The 19,376-nt window shown below is 40.0% G+C and overlaps 2 protein-coding genes across 2 annotated transcripts in view; both read right to left on the bottom strand.

Moving 5' to 3' along the window:
* Nucleotides 1–9,116, bottom strand: part of cntnap2b (contactin associated protein 2b) — a 28,598-nt gene extending 19,482 nt beyond the window's left edge. Inside the window, exons 1-2 of the mRNA XM_030402498.1 lie at nt 8,650–9,116; nt 207–317 (exon numbers count right to left, since the gene is read on the bottom strand). Coding sequence (XP_030258358.1) covers nt 207–317; nt 8,650–8,731 — 193 coding nt within the window. The 5' untranslated portion in view covers nt 8,732–9,116. The remainder of the gene's footprint in view (nt 1–206; nt 318–8,649) is intronic.
* Nucleotides 9,117–14,405: 5,289 nt separating this feature from the next.
* ccr12a (chemokine (C-C motif) receptor 12a) lies at nt 14,406–18,327 on the bottom strand. Its single transcript, XM_030401704.1, has 2 exons — nt 18,174–18,327; nt 14,406–16,239 (listed from the first exon to the last, which is right to left on the bottom strand). The coding sequence occupies exon 2, from the start codon at nt 16,223–16,225 to the stop codon at nt 15,125–15,127; it is 1,101 nt and encodes a 366-aa protein (XP_030257564.1). The 5' UTR covers nt 16,226–16,239; nt 18,174–18,327; the 3' UTR covers nt 14,406–15,124.
* Between the last annotated feature and the right edge of the window lie 1,049 nt (nt 18,328–19,376).

Raw genomic sequence — 19,376 nt, 5'->3', positions numbered from 1 at the left:
AAAGAGGCCCGCTGAGGTCAGAACGAAGAGCCGCATTTTTGGCACTTGCATAATTAAAGAATTACATACCGAACCAGAATCATCCTTCTATGCAGCAGCTACCAATATGCAGGGACACATTTCAAAATACCAACCCAAAAAAGAACACAATATGATTCAATGTGCATAGCAGGAATTATACAGTACAAGTCATAAAGAAGCCTCACCTTGTTTCCGATTGAGTTTAGCGTAACCTGCTCCGTATGCTCGGGCAAACACTGATGAACTGGTGAAGGAGCTGTAAGGGAGAGGAGTGGCCAAGCTGTCTTCACACTTTCCTGATCAGGTGAGACAAAAAACAGACACACAGCTCAGTGATCAAGTATGCAGAAGAAGCTGATTCGAATCCCTGGCTCAAGGGGAGCCACCACAACATGTGTGTTTATATCATCGCTGCTTGGTGCTCACACACAGTCAAAACAGTGTTTCGATATGAAGATACCGACCACATTTTCATCATGATCTTGTTGCTGCTGCCTACACCCTTACACAGATTCAAAAGATGTAGACATTTTTATGCATATTTGTACATAAATAACTGTGTACAGTGGCTTGAGGAAGTATTCATACCCCTTGAACTTTTCTACATTTTTTCATGTTATAACCACAAACATGAATGTATTTCATTGGGATTTTAAGTGATAGACCAACACAATGTGGCGCATGATTGTAAAGTGGAAGGAAAATGTTTTAAAAATAAAAAACATCTCTACCAGCCATGCACATCTAGAGATTGAAATATTTGCCCATTCTTCCTTGCAAAATAGCTCAAGCTCAGTCAGGTTGAATGGAGAGTGTCTGTGAACAGCAATTTTCAAGTCTTGCCAGAGATTCTCAATTGTATTTATGTCTGGACTCTGTCTAGGCCATTCTAACACATGAATATGCTTTGATCTAAACCATTCCATTGTAGCTCTGGCTGTATGTTTAGGCTCGTTGTCCTGCTGGAAGGTGAACCTCCGCCCCAGTCTCAAGTCTGGTTTTCTTCCAAGATTGTCCTGTATTTGGCTCCATCCATCTTTCCATCAACTCAGACCAGCTTCCCTGTCCCTCCTGAAGAAAAGCATCCCCACAGCATGATGCTGCCACCACCATGTTTCAGGGTGGGGATGGTGTGTTCAGAGTGATGTACTACCACACATAGCAGTTTGCATTTCGGCCAAAAACTTGAGTTTTGGTCTTATCTGACCAGAGCACCTTCCTCCACATGTTTGCTGTGTCGCCTACATCGCTAGTGGCAAACTGCAAACAAGACTTCTTATGGCTTCTTGTGGCTTTGTTTCATCAATCAGAATCAGAATCAGAAACAGATTTATACCAAGAAGGCTTTTACACCAACAAGGACTTTGTCTTGATGAAGAAGTTGCATACATTGAAGACAATATACAAACAGTGACTATAATATATACAATATAAACAGACAGAGACATAGAGTGCGGGGTGATTGATAAATAAAGAAGGAGGAGCTGTACAGGAATGTGCAAAAAAGATTAAAAATAAAAGATTGTTAAAAGTTATAAAGTACAGAAGCCCTAAACGGCCATGCATTCATACATTTTATTTCCTCTGTTTTCCTGTGATAATGAGTTAATTTCCTCCGTTTTCCCGAGATAACGAGGTAATATTCTCGAGATCTAGAGATAACGGAACTTTGTTTTCTCGTGATAACGATATAATAAGGTGTGTGTGTGTGTGAATGAGTCAGTCAGTTAGTGTAACGACTGTAAATGACCTTTAATGTGATAATTGTTAATAGGAACATCTTGTTTTCATTTAGTTAACTGATATTCTTTGAAGCCAGGTTATTATTTCATTAATTATATTAGACACTAAATGCGGGACTTTTATTTTGAAAGCGTCTCGCTGTGAACCGAGAACATCTGTGTTCCTGTGAATCGTGTGTGTGCGTGTTTAAAGTGTGCCTGCATGATTTTTGCTGAACGTGATGAAATGATTTACTGTGCACCTGGCTGATAGAGAGTACAAGCTCTTACGGTGTGTCCGAAGGTGTGTTTGAGTGTACAAGGTTCCTGTAATAAACACTTTGGACCATCAGTTAGAGAGTCTGACCATCATTCAGCGGGGATGCTACAACGACATCAGGCCCACTTAGATTGCGCCACCAATATAGCTGAAGCCTTGCTAACCGTCTTCTTAGATTACGCACATTAATGTAAATATTATCTATAATAGCAAGGCATAATGCTATGTCAGCCTGTGTCAGGCCTTGATTGAAAATATATGTGACGCAGTGATCGATATGCTCTTGCTCCTCTGACATTGCTACACTGAATGATGTTTCCTGCAATGATTTAATATACTACACTATCGTTTTGTTTTCTGGAGATCTCGAATTGATTAGATCGTTATCTCGGGAAAACAAAGTTTCGTTATCACGAGATCTCGAGAAAATTATCCCGTTATCTCGGGAAAAAGGAGGAAATAAAATATATGAATGCATGGCGGTTTAGGGCTTCCGTAGTAAAGTTATAAAAATGTCGCTCTTCTTGCCACTCTTCCATAAAAGGCCCGATTTGTGGAGTGCACAACTAATGGTTGTCCTGTGGACAGATTCTCCCACCTGAGCAGAACAGCTGTATTTACACTAAGATTAGATTACACACAGGTGGACTCCATTTACTAATTAGGTGACTTCTGAAGGCAACTGGTTGTGCTGGATTTTATTTAAGGGTATCAGAGTAAGGGGGGGTGAATACTTTTTCACACCACACTTTTCTGTTTTTTATTTGTAAAACAAAATTAAAACCATGTATCATTTTCCCTCCACTTCACAATTATAAGCTACTTTGTGTTGGTCTATCACATACAATCCCAATAAAATACATTTACAAATACATTTATGGTTGCACGTGACAAAATGTGGAAAAGGGCTATGAATACTTTTGCAAGCCACTGTATGTGTTCCATTTGTGTAGCATGAAGGAGTTCACATTTCAGTTTCATTTCGTTATGTAATCATGTGTTGTATAAGGACGAATTATTAAGACGAATGTCTTAACTAAATGCCAATGAAATGCAATAGGATTTCATCATCAATTACTGGACAGGGTTAACTTTGTCATAACTTTAGATTCTGCAATGCTTTACATTTTATTAGTCTTATTTAGTCTTTTATTTAGGCTTTCAAATCACTCTAAAAGCCTGTTAAGTTGGTAAGCTGTTAAAGTGGTTACACTTTGATTTGGTCTTGATCAACAATGATCAGCATAAGAACAGAAAATTACTTCATTTTTTTTCCCCACACCATTGTTTCCTTTGTAACTGGACATATTTGTGTTTATGTGTCTGATTGTTTTGGTTGGTCTTTGTTCTCCACACGTTTATCAGAACTGATATCAGATGGGGTTTTGGGCAGGGGGAAGGGTCACAGCTCTGTGTGTGTGTGTGTGTGTGTGCGTGTGTGACAGGTGCAGAGAATGGTAATGAGCTTCCTCATATGCATTACAAAACAACAAGCCAAGCATGTATTAATCAGTTTAAAGGAACAAGAAAGAGATTACGTGCTCGATGGAGAACCTGGAAATAACCGCACCACTGTACTGACACTTTCTGAGGAACATTTATGAGTTATTTGATCAATGAAGAGAATGAATTAGTTCATGTTTAAATATACAATTTCATGAAACTAACTCAAAAAATTATTGTTTGAATGTAAGAAATAAAGTGGGGATGTTTCATGATGATATAAATTAGATGAAGCAGCAGGAATTCTCTGCCATTGTTTGTTCATACACAACCAAGCAGCTCTGGCGTAAAAAAAAAGGACGCACCCGTCTGTAATTCAAGATTCAAGATTTAATTTACATAGCAAGCCACCACTGTGGATCCAAAAGTGGCGTGGCGGTACACATCATGATGATGATGATGTGTTTTTTTAAGGGAAAGGAGGTCAGGAGGGCTGACCGTCGGGGTGATTGACAGTAACTACAACAACACTATAGTGGAAGGAGTTTTTTTACTGGGGACAGACTTTTTTTAAGGCAGAACTGTGATGAAGAGTTGGTAGGACAGACAGGATGACAGACAGGAGGACAGACAGGGGTACAGACACTTTTCCACCTATAACTGCAGTATTTTTCCTCTCATATAAGTTGCCAAAAATACTACCAGTTAGTACGTTGCTGTTGTTTGGTCCTATAACGTTGCTGTGTGGGACATTTCTCTTTATTTTGTTGAGTAAAGGAGCTGTTTAGTTATCGCACTGTGAACACCATCAGATCGACACTTCCCCGTCAGACAGAGGGATGGTGATTTCAGTACCCACCTCACAGCGGGGTCATAGAAGGGGGAGGGAGAGTCTTTTCCCCCCTTTAACGACAGTCACCCAGGAAGGAGAAAGATCCTGGCTCCTGCAAAGCATAAGCTGCAAGACTTTGGCAGAGAGGTAGGTTGTTTTCCCGCTTTTTTAGCTGCCGACTCCCAGTATAGATGCAAACTTTTGTTTTCTTTTGTTTTGTCTTGTTTCTGAAGCAGAAAATGTGACTGTGTCTCTGGTTCATACCATTAGGTCTAAAGTTTGGGAACATTTGAATTTTAAAAGACAGAATGAAAACTCACCTAGACAGACGGTATGATAAAACATATGCAGGCAATGAGGAGTAATTATGTGGATGCTAACACAGCTTGCACAGGCACGAACGAGCAAGACAAAGGCAAGGATATCAGACGGTTTGTCCTGCTTCAAATCAGGGAGGTCTTAATTAATTATAAGGTAATCATTTCAAATATTTCTTCCTCTTTCTGCCAATGTGAGGCACCTGGGCATGGCTTTGTTGTTGTTGTTTGTTCATGCAGCCAGACATTTTTGTCTGTGTCTACTGCAGAAGTCATAATCACAATCATGACTGCCAAGAGTAATTGAGTATAAGACTAGAAGAATCTACTGGACATTGGTGAAAGCTCAACCAGTTATTATTCTCTTATATAGGCTACTTATAAAAAAGTACTTGGGAATCCCCAAGTTAACTTTATAAAAGGTATAAAGGGAAATGAATGTCTACATGAAACAAATGAACTGTATTAGATTGCACTGTATCACATCAAATCCCACTGAATCACATTAAAGCATACCAAATTGTCCTATATTAAAAATCTATTGTCCCTGAATTGTGCTGGAGCCCCTGTATCTGGATGCATATTGGATCGTCTTAGAGGGGAGAGACGCACAACCCTGAGATATCACAGTCACTAGAATGGGACAGACAAGAGGTCACTGTGACCTTGACCTTAGACCACCACAAGTGGAATTTATGGCAAATTTGATTAAATTCGCTCAAGGCGTTCCTGAGATACACGTTAGAGGATTATTTGTTATTATTTCTTTTTTAATAGAGGGACCAGTACGTCATGAGTGCACTGGGTTTTTCCCAGGCTTAGGACAGGGGTAAGACCTTAAAACCCCTCAGTGACACAGGACTTTGCAGATACTGCATGTTGCCACTTTGCCCTGTGACTTCAACACTATCTGCACCTAAAACCATACTGTCACGCTTTCCATTTCTACTTGTGTTCAAATTACTCTTTCCAACTTTAACAGTTCTTAATAGTCCTTCAGCTACTTCTCCATCTCCTTTAAGCTAACAATACAATTTAGCTCCCATCTTAAATTTGATTATAAATCCCTAATCCTCATTTCATCATCATTTCAACAAACCTTGACATATTCCCCATTTTCCACACTGGTATCATTCATCTTCCCAGCTATGTTTTTTTTGCATCAGCTTTTCAAAATCAGCATTTCCAAACACATCTATTCAAGTTATTCAAGTTAACTAATTTTATCATATCTCGATATATATTGCAGAGAACCAATATACTGCAATGCCAGTGGTTTCCGAATTTGTGCAGTCCTACCACGAGTCTCTCTTCATACCCAAGCACTGTCATTTTGATTTCTAGCTAATCAACATCTTCTTCTTACACTCCACGTTAAGACTGAAACACACCGGGCCAACCATTGGCTGTCTGAAGCGTTTGGGGAGACTCGGACGAGTTCGGGAACAAATCTTTTCGGTGTGTCAAAAGGTTTTTGAGCCAGTCAGTCGAAGACTGAATTTGTCCATCAGAATACATTAGAAAAATATGATAAAAACAAAAGGGGCTGACAAAAATGAACTGGCATAAAATCTCAGCGAGCAATTACATATAAAGGGAACCAGAAATATAACTTTATATTTACTGCAGCACGAGTTAAAAAACATTCAACTGACAACATGTGATAGTGGTTACCTGATGAGAGATGCAATTCAGGGGCACCAAATCCTAATCTGGCTCAGGGCACCAAAATGTGTAGCACCGGCCCTGCTCTAACAGCGCTGTCAGGAGCGACAGGAGAAACGCTGTGTGGTGCACTATAACTGAACTATGAGCAGGACGCACACAGTTTCACTGTTACAATGTTTTCACATCACAGGTGACAATGAAAAGTGTGAAAACACAAGTCTGAGGCTGCACGTAAAACATACTATTGTAGGCTAGTACAGAAGTTTAACGTGGCGCTGAACTGAAAAAAAGCTGAATCATTGAATCTTTTTATTGGACAGCAAAATCCAATTCAACTGAATTCTTAATTGGGTACAGCCCTATCACACCATCCTGTCAAAAAAATCATAGGCTAATTACAAATAAACTAAATAGTGGTTTCCTTCCATAGTTTCAACACAGTGCATCTCCTGAACGGCAAAGCATCACCGTCACAAGAGAATACAGAATCAAGATTTCTTTTAAAATTAATAATTTCATTACACATTTGTTGTACACAATTTGGCATTTTCGAGATCCAAATATTATATAAATATATGGACTCATATTGTAATGTGTCAGAGACACAGGACAGTTGTGACAGCAACTCAAGAGCATCTTTCATTAGACATTCCTGGCGTGCTAAACAAATTGTGTTTCCTGATGTTGTATTAATATTTATCTTGTCTTAGTTTATCTTGAAGGCCAAGGCATTCATCCTCTTTCAAACTCATACCTACAATTTGTAGTTTTCTAGTAAAAGTTCATGGTCTCAAGCCTTTTCAGACATAAGAACGCTCACTCTTAAACATCAAAAGGCATTATAGGGTTGATTTCTATATATATACACATTTTGAGGTGCTTAAAAATGCATGCATAGACATGCATGATATTAGGTATATTGTATCATCAAATGTTTACATAACAATACACACTTAATACATGGTCTCCTAATTTATTAAAAGCTGGACTGCAGTTTGTTAGAAACCCCCATATAAAGTGTATATACACAAATCAAATGCACAATATGTATTTTTGCTATTATGGATCTCTTAATCAAAACAAGAAACAAAAGAAGTTTTCTGAGTGTGCGGGCAGAACCATTGCCGGCTATCTCTGGAGGAGACGATCAGAAGCAGAGCTGGACCTTCTGGGTGAATAAACACCCAGAGTCACTGAGATTTGGTCCCCAGGAGGAGAGCCAAGAGATTTACTGAATGTGAAAATGGATTCATATTCATTCCTGTTTATCAATGTGACTGCAGCAGTGATCCGCAAAGGGGACCTCCATTGTCGGTTGTTTATGCTCTGTAATGTTGACTGCTGACTGGAGCTGGAGGGGAAATACACTTTACGAGTGTAACATGTTACAGAGACGAGAGGGGGGAAAGAAGAGAAAGAACCAGAGTCTTTCACCGTTGTATGCTATTTTACAGCTGATGCACAGTAATCTTGCAGTTTGGGGCGAATGAACACTTAAGTAACGCCAATAAACACAAATGATCCTGCAGTCAAACTTGCTTCACTGGTGGTGAACACACAGTTAAACAAGCATCACTGCTGATGAGAATCTGACTTGACTCAGGCACAAACATTCATGGACAAGTTTAATATGCATCAAAAGTTTTGTTCGCCAACTTCTCTATCCCAGAAGTAGCCAAAGCTGACCATATTGAACACAGTTATCTTAAGTAAACTAGTGGATTTCTCTGGGTTTGAAAATTGTTGGAAAGATTTGGGATGATGCAAGTACACAACTCAACAAAATATATAACAAGCGTCTAAGTGTTTTTAGACATTGTGATGCAGGAGTCATGCATATTACATCATTAAAACTGATTAAAAAAGGGGTAAAAATGTCAATGGTGGGCTTCTATTGGTGGGTACATGTGGAGCACAGTGGAATGGTGTGTATGGCTGGGTGGGATGTGTTTTCTATCTATTCACTCTGTGCAGCCAGAGTATCCAGAACATATCAGTCTTGGCTGCACAGATTGGGTGCAGTTGAGCTTTCTAGTTCAGCATTAGCTAGACTCGTCCCGCAATGCTCTTACACAGGAGACTTGATAAATACATGACTGAGTGAATATATGACTGACCCCATTCTTACTGTTAAAGCATTCTGCACATTAATCTATACGTGTTCCTCTATAGTGATATAAAATTCGTAATGATGACATTATGAAATACGTGTGTGTCGATGCAATTATTAGCATTACTTACGAGTATGCTGGTTTGGCCTTATGCTATAGTCCACAGCCGGAGACAAGCAAGCCACCAGATTAGCCACGGCTGCTAGTGTGTGTGTGTGTGTGTGTGTGTGTGTGTGTGTGTGTGTGTGTTACTTACGGGATGCTGAGGATGCAGCGGTGGAGGTGCTGATGATGCCACACAGGACTGGCAGCAACAGCAGCACGGTCAGATGAGACATCTTCACAGAAAATCCTCAGTCAAAGAGACAGACAGAGACAATGAAGCGGTGCGGTGCGGTGCGGTGCGGGCTTCCCTCCGCCGGGCTGTCTGTTGTTGCGGTGATACACAGCCAAGATGCCTCTTTCTTTATCGGCCGCGGTATTGAAAACAGTGGCTGCCCGTCCGCTGCGTCCTGTACGTAATGTCTTCTTACTCCTCTCCTCGCTTATCAGCTTGCCCAGCGGCACTCCAGCGGGGTTTGACCGACAACCTCCGGATCGAGCCTGTGAAAAGAAGACGTTTGAGCTGCAGGCCGGGCCTCTAGCTCCAGGTGCATGGTCAGACAGACAGGCAAGAGCAATGAAACCGTTTTAACTGCCTGGCTAATCAATACACCCCCGCTCTCTGTCTCACTTGGTATGGTCCGCACAACAATACAGGGCTCCCTGAAATAAGGAGGGGAGAGAGGGGAGCGGGAGGGTCCACACAGCCCCCCCGAAGGGAACACAGGAAAGAGGTAACAAAAAAGGCACACAAAGCTCAGTGTTTTCACAAGTGAGGTATGAAAAATTGGGGGAAAATAACATGTTTGGTAGACCTAGATGCTTTTAAAATATAGAAGGGTAGAAATACAATAGAAGAGAAATTATGGCCCACAAAAGCTTGATATCAAACCTCAAGAGTAAAGTAAAATAATATATATAATAATAATACAACAAGAACTACCAGCAGCTACATATGGCATGAATTCAAGATCAATATAGATACACTGATAGTCCGGACTGACACAGCAGCCAGTTTCCTCTGTCTCAGGGTGGGAAGCTCAGATGTTGTTCTGCTGTGTTCTGGGTTGAAAGGAAAGTTCCGTAAATATAGGGATCTGACAGATGATTGCTATTTCACCTCTTCCTGATTGAACAGCAACTGAAAAGACATTTCATTTTAAAACAACATAATTGATAAATCCAGTTAACTTTTGTTGACAGCTAACGTTAGCATTCAACCACTTTCAAACCAACATTACTGTTTGATGGTGTTAGACCATAACATTGGAAAGGTTAGTTCTAGAATTTCAGAGTAGATCTTGGATACATATTTTTAAACCTAGAAGTGATATGTGCTTGACATTATTGAACAGTAATGTTAGCAAGGAGGCGGTTTAATGCTAACGTTAGCTACAGTAATGGGTTATGAATGTTGTTTGACCTTGAATATGACCACCCATCATCTTCTCAGTTGCCGAACAATTGGTGAAATTTTAACAATTCGTCAGATTTCCTACATTTATACAGCTTTCAAAATGGAAAACATTATCTAACATTAAACATTAATATTATCTCAGCATTCAAGCTCCTCACACTGAGCATGATGAATAGAAACATGGCTGGCATGTGAATATTGTCTTTAACTGAACTTTTGTCCAGGTTTGGTGGTTTCGAGGTCTCTACAGCCCCACCTCAAGGGAGCAAATCACTTTCAACAAAAATGTTAATGTGACTTCAGGTGGGCCTAATCTCAGGGCCATAACTACCATTGGGCCCTGCATCTTTCACATAGGCAGAGTTGACATTTGGTCTGGGTTGGCCAAACATTTTATAACCAACGTGACTTTTATAAGATCACTTTAAAAATATTTTTTCATATAAGCAACAATTTTGTTGAACCCATTTAGGACTCAATGTAGGGACAATTTTCAGCCACTCGGGGGGGCAACACCCCTCCTGCCTCCCTATTCGAGGCTTATGTGCACTAGAGAAGGTAAGATTAACCAATACGTATTGGTACAGGGAAATGGGCGGTTAGGTGGGAGTGCATCGGTAAAGCGGCTGTAAATTGATTCAATTTTAAAATTGAATCAAGATACATTGGTTATTAAATGTTTGCATCTGTAAAATCTCATCTATTATTAGATCCTTTATTCATTTGTTTAGAAATGGGACCAACCCCAAATAAAAGATATTTTATTTAATTCCTTTAAGGTCCTAAATTGGACCTAATATACGTTAATGTGCACCAGGATGTATAGTGCTACGTGTGTCGCGGATGTTTAAGTTACAACTAACCTTATTACACACCTGAAGCGATGACAGGGTCTGACCAAGGAGGAGTCTGTCAGAAAACTAGTGTCCCCTGCCTCGGGTTCGGATCCATAAAACAACCAGCGTTACTGCCCTCAAGAGTGGTGAAGATTATTCCATGCCCTGCTAGCTAACAGCTCCACTCAGTTTAGTTATGTTACTGTCATGGCTTCTATTATGACAGCGAGACTGATGTTTGTTTACAGCAGCGTGTGACTGCTAATAGTTTATTTTTTTTATTTGTAAGCAGTTATGGAAAGGTTAATTCATTTGTATTGTTCAGAATATAAATTAGTATTGGTTTGTGCTACTCACAGGTGAGTTAGCCTTCCAGTTGCTTTAACAGCGTCAAGCATAATTTTTCATATTGCACTGGATTGGTCTCGATAATCTTGACATTCTTTAGTTAATCCTTTACTCTGTTAGCCAGGTATATAAAAAGTGCACTGTACATGTGTTTTTTAAATGCATCGGATCGTTGACAGTGTACTGAGATACGTATCGTATTGGCCTCACACCAAAGATGCCCAACCCTAATGTGCACACATACATGATTCCTTACTTTGTGCCTGTTACCATGTGGGATTTAAAGGATACATTCGCCCAAGAACCAAAGCACACTCTGAAGAAGCAGTCAAAAAAGGAATTGTTGAGTTCAGTATACAGACAGGGGGTAATGGACATTAACATTCAATCCAAAACAGAGTAGGTATGTAAAGAAGTAGGGGAGCTAAACAGAAAAAGTAGGTAGATTCTGGTGAGTAGCACTGAGCCACTGGATGAAGAGCTGGAGGAGGATTGGGTGAAAAGAGGTCACATGAAAGGACAGCTGGCAGCAGGGAGGAGAGCGGTTTTAAGTTTAACAGCAGAGACATAATTGGCTGATAATGTTCATGGCAGGATGTTTTGAGATAAAATGAAAGGGAGAAAATTAAACTCCCATGGTCAGGTAGTAGGGAGAGAGGTGAGTGAAAATACAGTCTCATGACTGAACTTACACTGAGCCTCATTCCAATTAGGAGAAACTCATATTTTTGAGTGATCATGAAGATTTAATGCCATGTGTGCAAAAGTGAATGAGAAAGTCTTTGGCGGTCATTGAGTTCCTACTGAAATAAAACCTCACTGAACAAATTTGAATTTTTAAATGTTATTAAAGGGCATGGCCCTGTAAATAACCACAACCATGCAGCACCCAGCATGTGATCTGACTGCAATCAGTCGATCAGATGGACACCCAAATAACTGCATCATTATGCCTTGTAAAAAGCCTGAATACATGCTTCTTCAGGTCTGTCAGCCAGACGACAAGCAAACAACTTGTAAAATGCTGAATGGAGTTCAGATCGATCAGAGCTTTGCTGTGCTGAGGAATAATTCCAAAACTTACCAGGTAGACTTTCTCGCTCACTGTTTGTCCTGTCTCCGTAAGAGTAGATGTGTTATTGTTCAGCTCTGGGTGTCCATAATGGCCACGATTAGTATCCTCTCAACCATTGTTGTTCATGTTATATGTCAGGACATCATGCATACTGACAGTGGCCGTTCGTACACCATGTGTACTCATTGTTTAAACATTTGGCACCCAGTGAATTTTTCTAGATTCTGGAGGAACCTCTGAAGCCCTGAAGCTCCAGGCTCTGCCAGCAGAGGTCACTTGCTCCTGCAGGTCCGACAGTTCATGCCAACAGAGCTGCACATTAATCCAAAACACAGGTGTCTGTCCCTCAGTGGTGTCTTTCATTCCAATTTACAGCACAGAAAGATATAGTATTTGTCCGATATCTACATAAGAAATTCTCCAGAAGGTACCAACACCACAAATACTGCCAGAGAGATCCAGGTCAGTGGCTGAATTAGCTGAGGTGAAGCCAAGCAGACAGCTTGTCGGTACCTGTCACTCAAAGCGGCCATGCCCATAATTATTTGTAACTGTAAGCCTTAGTGTAATTTAAACCGGTGAATTTAAAAGTATTATGTAAATATGTAAAGTATTTAAAAATTCAACCCTGTGCAGTTGTAGGGATAAATTAGGTATAGAGCCCAAAACAGTTTTTGTTCCAGGCTGTAAACATGTTGATTTCTGCTATACAGTTTACAGACATTTTAACATTTTAACATGGGACTGACTGGCTTTTAAAGCCAATCCAATCCACTTTATTTATATAGCACGAGTTTAAACAAACACAAGGTTTCCAAAGTGCTGCACAAAAGGATAAAACAGAGATAGAAATAAATAAATAAATACATTTAAAAAAAACTGCATGTGTGCACAAAAAACAAATACAATCACATAAAAACAAATAAAATCAACACTCTACGTGGTATTAAAAGCCAAAGAAAAGATGTGGGTTTTAAGAAGAGTTTTAAAATGAGACAGAGAGAAGGCCGGTCTAATGTGCAGCGGCAGACCATTCCAAAGCTTTAGAGCTGCAATGTCAAACGCTCGGTCCCCTCTGAGCTTAAGCCTAGCTTTAGGCACTGTCAGGAGCAGCTGGTCAGCTGACCTGAGAGATCGGCTGGGAGTGTAGGGGTGCAGCAGCTCAGAGAGGAAGGGTGGGGCAAGGCCATTCAAGGCTTTAAAAGCAAATAAAAGAATTTTAAAATGAATCCTAAAATGGACGGGCAGCCAGTGGAGTGAAGCTAAAATAGGTGAGATGTGCTCATACTTGCTTGCCAAGTCAAGGAAGTGCTGTGTTTGGTTCTTCCACATTTGCTTCAATTCTCAGAACTGGAGTTTGGCACTTGGCCAATAAGATCCCACCGTAGAAAGAAAGCTGCAGCTTTTTGGATGTGTGTCCAGCAGCAGCATGAACGAGCCATATGGAAGCGTGAGAAATGGTGGGGAAATATTCTGGAATGTCTTTTGAGATGTTGGCGATGAGAAGTTTAAATGCCATTTTCATGTGTCCCACTGTACGTTTGAGTCTTACAGCTAATTAAACCAGCCCCGACATGAAGGATGAACAGACTGTGGCTGGGTGGCTGTTGTCTTTAGTATCTTTGGGCTCTGTGCAGACATCTCACTTCACTGATGTCCCTGATGCTCTGTAGATGGTAGCAGGGATGTTCTTGTGGTTTTAATGACCCGCTGTAGAGCCTTCCTGTCCTGGGCCCCGATGAACCTGACAGTTTGTCATGTGTCCAGTCAGGATGCTTTCTACTGCTCCTCTGTAAAACCTGACCAGTGTCTGGCTCTGAAATGTAGCCTTCCTGAGTTTCTGTCAGAAGTACTTTTAATGCAGTTGTTGTTTGCTATGTTCTCAGCAAAAATTTGGCAATAACACTGACTCAGACTGTATTTATGACAAAGCCTATTTCATCAAACTGTTTCAACATAATGTACTATCACTACACCCATATACCATTATTCCATGTTGTTTCTCAAGACTTGACTGCACTGATTCACCAGAGGAATGTGCTTAGCTGACAGGAAATGTCTCCAGATGTTCTGTCAGAAAGGAGAAATGATCATTCGTCTCATCCCACAAAATACGCGAGTAAAGAGAACTATATCCAGCGTGTGTGCGTGTGATTTATATATGAATCCTTGAAATGACAGCTGTTGCAGGGTAATAGTTTGATTGCATCATGTATTGGAAGATTAAGATACAGTACATTTTAAAGCACTTTATTGTAATGTATTTTATTCAAAAGACAGGATGTATCAAATGCATCACATTTCATTCAAAATGCAACATCCAACATAAAATCAGCAAGATTAGAATACTCAGTATATGGATGTAATAGAGAAATTATCTTTCAACATTTTGTAGCTTCTTTTTTTGTTGGTTTTTTAGAATAATTGCACTTGCAGATTGCCTTATATGTTATATGAAACATATATTCCCACATGGATACCAAAAACAAACAAACAAATCTGAAAAGGAAACAAACAGGCAAAAACTAAAAGAAAAAATTAATATGATATGACCAAATATGCAATTTCCTCATCGCCATCCAACAAAGGCAGTATATAACTGTAGAACTGCAGGGAAATGCAATTGTTTAGCACGAGAAAGGAATGGGCTCCACATTGTAGAGATCTGTTTTACAGATCCTTGTAAAACAAAAACACAAGAGTGTGTCCATTTTTTCCAGATGAATCCCGTTAAAAAGTGATTTAATCCAAAACACCATTCTGTCAATTGCTTTGCAGTTGCAGTTACATCTTTTCTAATTTTGGCCAGTAGTAACATAGGTAAAGTAACTCCAGACAGAGTAGTAAATGTGTCTGGTCGCATACAAGATTAAGCTGCATAAAGTCACAGTGTGTGTGTGTGTGTGTGTGTGTGTGTGTGTGTGGTTTTGTGTGTGTGTGTGTGTGTCTAGAACTAGTACTCATAAGTTGAATGTGGTGTCTTCTGTGATGTGGTTCTGGTGCTCTGGCTGTTGAGGCTCACACGTCTCTTCAGACAGGGGATGTTCTTTGCCATCAGCCTTCTGAAGTGACTCTGGAACTTCTTTCCAACGAATGTGTAGAACACAGGACTAATGCAGCAATACAAATAGGCTATGTTCCGGGTCACATACAATGCATAGTCCAGATTCTCCTCTGCAGAACACAAGATGTCGCCCTCCTCACCTGGGCTGGAGATCTGAATAGCTCGAAGGAGGATGACAATATTGTATGGCGTCCAGCAGATGAAGAAGGTGAAGATGATGACAAAAATGAGCTTGATGGCACGGCACTTCTCCTTCATGCGGGTGGACAGGATGCGTATGGTGATGCTGATGTAGCAGTACATCACCATGAACAGAGGGAGAAGGAAGAAGAGCAGGAATTGTTGGTAATACGTGACCAGACGCCAGCGTGCCATGGTGATCTCGGGGTATCCTGACTCGTCACACATTAGCCCAGAGAGCGCATTCTCCGACACGTTTTTGAGAACGAGCTCTTTGATACTTGCTATGATACTGATGCACCAAACTACCACGGATGCAATGATGGCATATGCCCTTTTCCTGCTCTTGGCAGCTGCCACCGCGTGCACCACTGCAAGGTATCGGTCAAAAGTCATGAGTGTAAGGAAGAGGATGGAGCTGTAGAAACCAATGAAGTAGGCGCTGCTTACTATCTTACACAGAGCCGGACCAAAAATCCACTCAGACATATGGTATGTGGCCCAGAAGGGGAGACTGGAGGCAAAGAGAATGTTGGAGACGACCAAATTTAGGAGGAAGATGTTTGTCACTGAGTTGAGCTTCTCGTACTTGTAGATGATGAAGAGGACGAGCCCATTGCCGAGGTAACTCAGGATGAAGTTGACATAGTAGAAAACTGGGATGATTGTCGCACCGAAGCTGTTGAGGGATTCCTTCGAACAGAGCTTGACAGGCTGACTGAGCACGTAACTCGGGTCAGTCGCGTTTTCATAGTCATATTCATCTCTCATGTCCAGGTAGCGCTGATACCAGTCATCATCATTGCTCATGGCTGGGGGTTTTCCTGTGGCACATTGACGATAAAGATCTGTGTTAGTCCTTTTGCACTTAGTTTAAACAATTGCTCATGAAATACAACTGTTTCTAATCACATCAGCTGAACCAGAATTCCGCTCAACCCTCACACGCAGCAAATGAGCCAAATGTCCAATGAGTGCATGTTTGGTTGGCAGATGTAAGTGCTTGTTTGGTAACATGTCATGTAAGTTGAAGCTAGGGTTGATGAGTTATTCTAGAAAAAAAAAGTCCTGAAAATCCTGACAGCAATCAATAAATACTTTTGCCAGAGTCTTTTACACAAATATCTGTACTTGATTAAGGAACGAGTGGATGTTTGACATCTCCGCTCGCAGGAAACAAGTAGTTCCTCATCTTCCTCTCTGCAGTTGACATATTGGTCAGATCTGCTTTCACTTCTGCTTTATCTGTCAGAGAGATGTTTTTTTCTGTGCATTTGTTTGAATTGTATATTAATATATATTATTCAGGTATTTTGTAATAAACAATTAATGAGCCAGGTGTTAGCTATTTATAAAGTGTAGATTTGATGAGAAAAAAACCTCATAAGTCTATAAATCAAAAAGATTTTAAGTTATTTTACATATTTTTAGAAAGATTCACCCACTCATTTGCCCTGTGTACAACTGTGACAGCACGGTGATTCATTACAGGACTCCTGACATCATGACTTTCAGTGGAACATTGTCAGTGTTTATCATCTGTTTAGACCAAATGATGCTGTGGGTTACAATATGGTGTTAATGCTGTTTTAAGTGCTGTATCAAAGGCAGCTGGACACGTTTCAGTTTCTTGAAGACGTTTCAACTCCAAGGAACTGAAACAAGTGTGTGTGTGTGTGTGTGTGTGTGTGTGTGTGTGTGTGTGTGTTTGTGTGTTATAGCCATGTTACGTACCAAATTTCTGCTGACTAGAGTGAAATCTGTGGTTGCCAAAGCTTTGGGTAATGTTTGGGGACTGTCTCAAGCAACCTTACTTGTGTATAGCCTATAAGAACTCCATTTCTAGACTTTTTTTCCATTAGCAGAGTGGAGTATGGTGCTGAGGTGTGGCACCTGAGAACGTGCACGTTAGTCACATATTTTGAGAACGTTGCATAAAATCTGACCCTAAGAAATCCATAGTCCAGCAGCATTTAACAACTTGAAGGTGCACTATGTAGTTTTGGGGGATTTGTTGATCAGAAGAGAACGGTCTTCACTTACTGGATAAAATGAATGAACAAACTGACCTTAAAGGACAACACAATTTATACTGTTCTACTTCGTTTATATGTGGCGGACCCTGCCACCTTTCTAGCTTCGAACAGTGTTCTGGGATCTTATTTTCCTCTGAGAACAGCTGGTTTATTCACTTAAGGAGAAAATGAATATTTCTGACTTTGTGTTCTTAAGTCATTGATACTGTAAGTATATCTTTTCCAAAACTACATAGTGCCCCTTTTAAACAAATCCTCAACAGGCTTGTATAGGCAACCGAGAAACACAGGAAGGTCTCATTTTTCACGTCACGCTGCAATCTGCTCACATATTGCAGATAAAAAACTGATTATTACAAGTAACATGTTACATAAAGGCCATTTATAGAATAAACCTGTAATTCTTCAGCTTTATATGTGCCAATGAGTCAGCACTGTTTAAATAAGGTTATTGCTTGTCACTGGGACAAAGTATTAGGGAAAGGTTTTCATGTAATTAAAGATAATTGTGAGATAGGTGCCATTACAGAATAAAGGATTTTGTATGAAGGTGAAGGTTTATTACCAGGGGTCTGTTTGATTTTTGTTAGATCATCAATGTGCATTTAAAAAAAAAAAACATATACTGGTTTCAAGTTCGCATATGTACATTTCAAAGGGAGGCATAGAATGTTAAATAGAGATTCCTATGGAAAAAAAATACAATGAAATAAACATCTTACCAGTGACTGATTCCAGGTTTGCAGTGGAAGTAGGAGAGAGTCAGGAGTGTTCAGTTCTGCTGACTGAGCTGAGTTAAGTGACAAAGACACTGCATCCACTGAAGGGGCTGTCCTAAAACTGCTGTCGTGTAGTGTCTGTGTGATATTCAAAGACAGTCAAAAGTCATTTAGGCTTTAGCTTTAATAGTATTGGCTGTTATCACTGTTAACTTAATATGCAGCTGACAAGACTAAAGGTTATATCTTAAATGTGTGGTAAACAATGAAAATAGGAATTAACTGGTTGTCTTGTTACATTTAAAGTGCCCTCTTTAGTTTTGGTGACACAAAAACACAGAAATGGTCCGTCACAAGGTCAGAGTTCCATCTTTGTCAGGTTTCACACCAGCCAATTCTAAATTTTAGTAGTAGTATTAGAGGTAACCTGGATTAAAGGTTTGTGCGTATTATATGAGAGGAATCAGGAACAGTGTTTGACTTGTTCAGTAAAAAAAACTTAGTAACACTTCCTAAAAAGGAAACTGTAGTCTACACGCTCAGATCTTAACCCCTTTGCCTTGTTTTGATGAACAAGCTTGGACACCTGGGATATATCAGACAATTGATACTAGGTTCAAAATACTGCAATATAAATGGATTTTGTGCATGTATATAACACTGTGCTTTTAGAATTTAATGTAATAATATTAACCCTCCAGACACAAGTGGTTTCGAGAAATAGATGAGAAATTATGTGGAAATGGTGCAATACACCACGTACTACATGTAACAAGTCTCATCTGAGGGGGTTTGCTCTTCCTGCTTGTTTCCGTTTTGCATATCTTTCATACCATCTTAAGACTTCCTCTGAGTATTTTCATAAAAAGCTGCACCTGCCCAGGCACCTGGGTCCGATAGCAAACTGCATGTGTTATGTCTATTTCATATTTAACCAGGGTTGGGAGGGTTACTTTAAAAATGTAGTCCGATACAGTTACTAATTACCTGTTAAAAAATGTAGTCAGTAACGTAATCCAAGTACCACAATATTAAAGTAATGTAACTTGATTACTTTAAGTTACTTTTGGATTACCTCAATGCACATGCAATTAAAGACTTCCTCCAAGGAACACATAAAACAAATTAAATATTTAATTAATTGTAGGGTATGTTAGACTTATTCAGTTTTATTCATTGACTACTGACTATTCAGCTGTATTCAAG

This window comes from Sparus aurata, chromosome 21 (genome assembly GCF_900880675.1).
Source record: "Sparus aurata chromosome 21, fSpaAur1.1, whole genome shotgun sequence".
Taxonomy (NCBI): domain Eukaryota; kingdom Metazoa; phylum Chordata; class Actinopteri; order Spariformes; family Sparidae; genus Sparus; species Sparus aurata.
This window is presented reverse-complemented; position numbering and strand designations above follow the sequence as displayed.

Bases quoted from the DNA above. Each gene is read 5' to 3' on its own strand.
- ccr12a (XM_030401704.1), bottom strand. From the start codon at position 16,225: ATGAGCAATGATGATGACTGGTATCAGCGCTACCTGGACATGAGAGAT.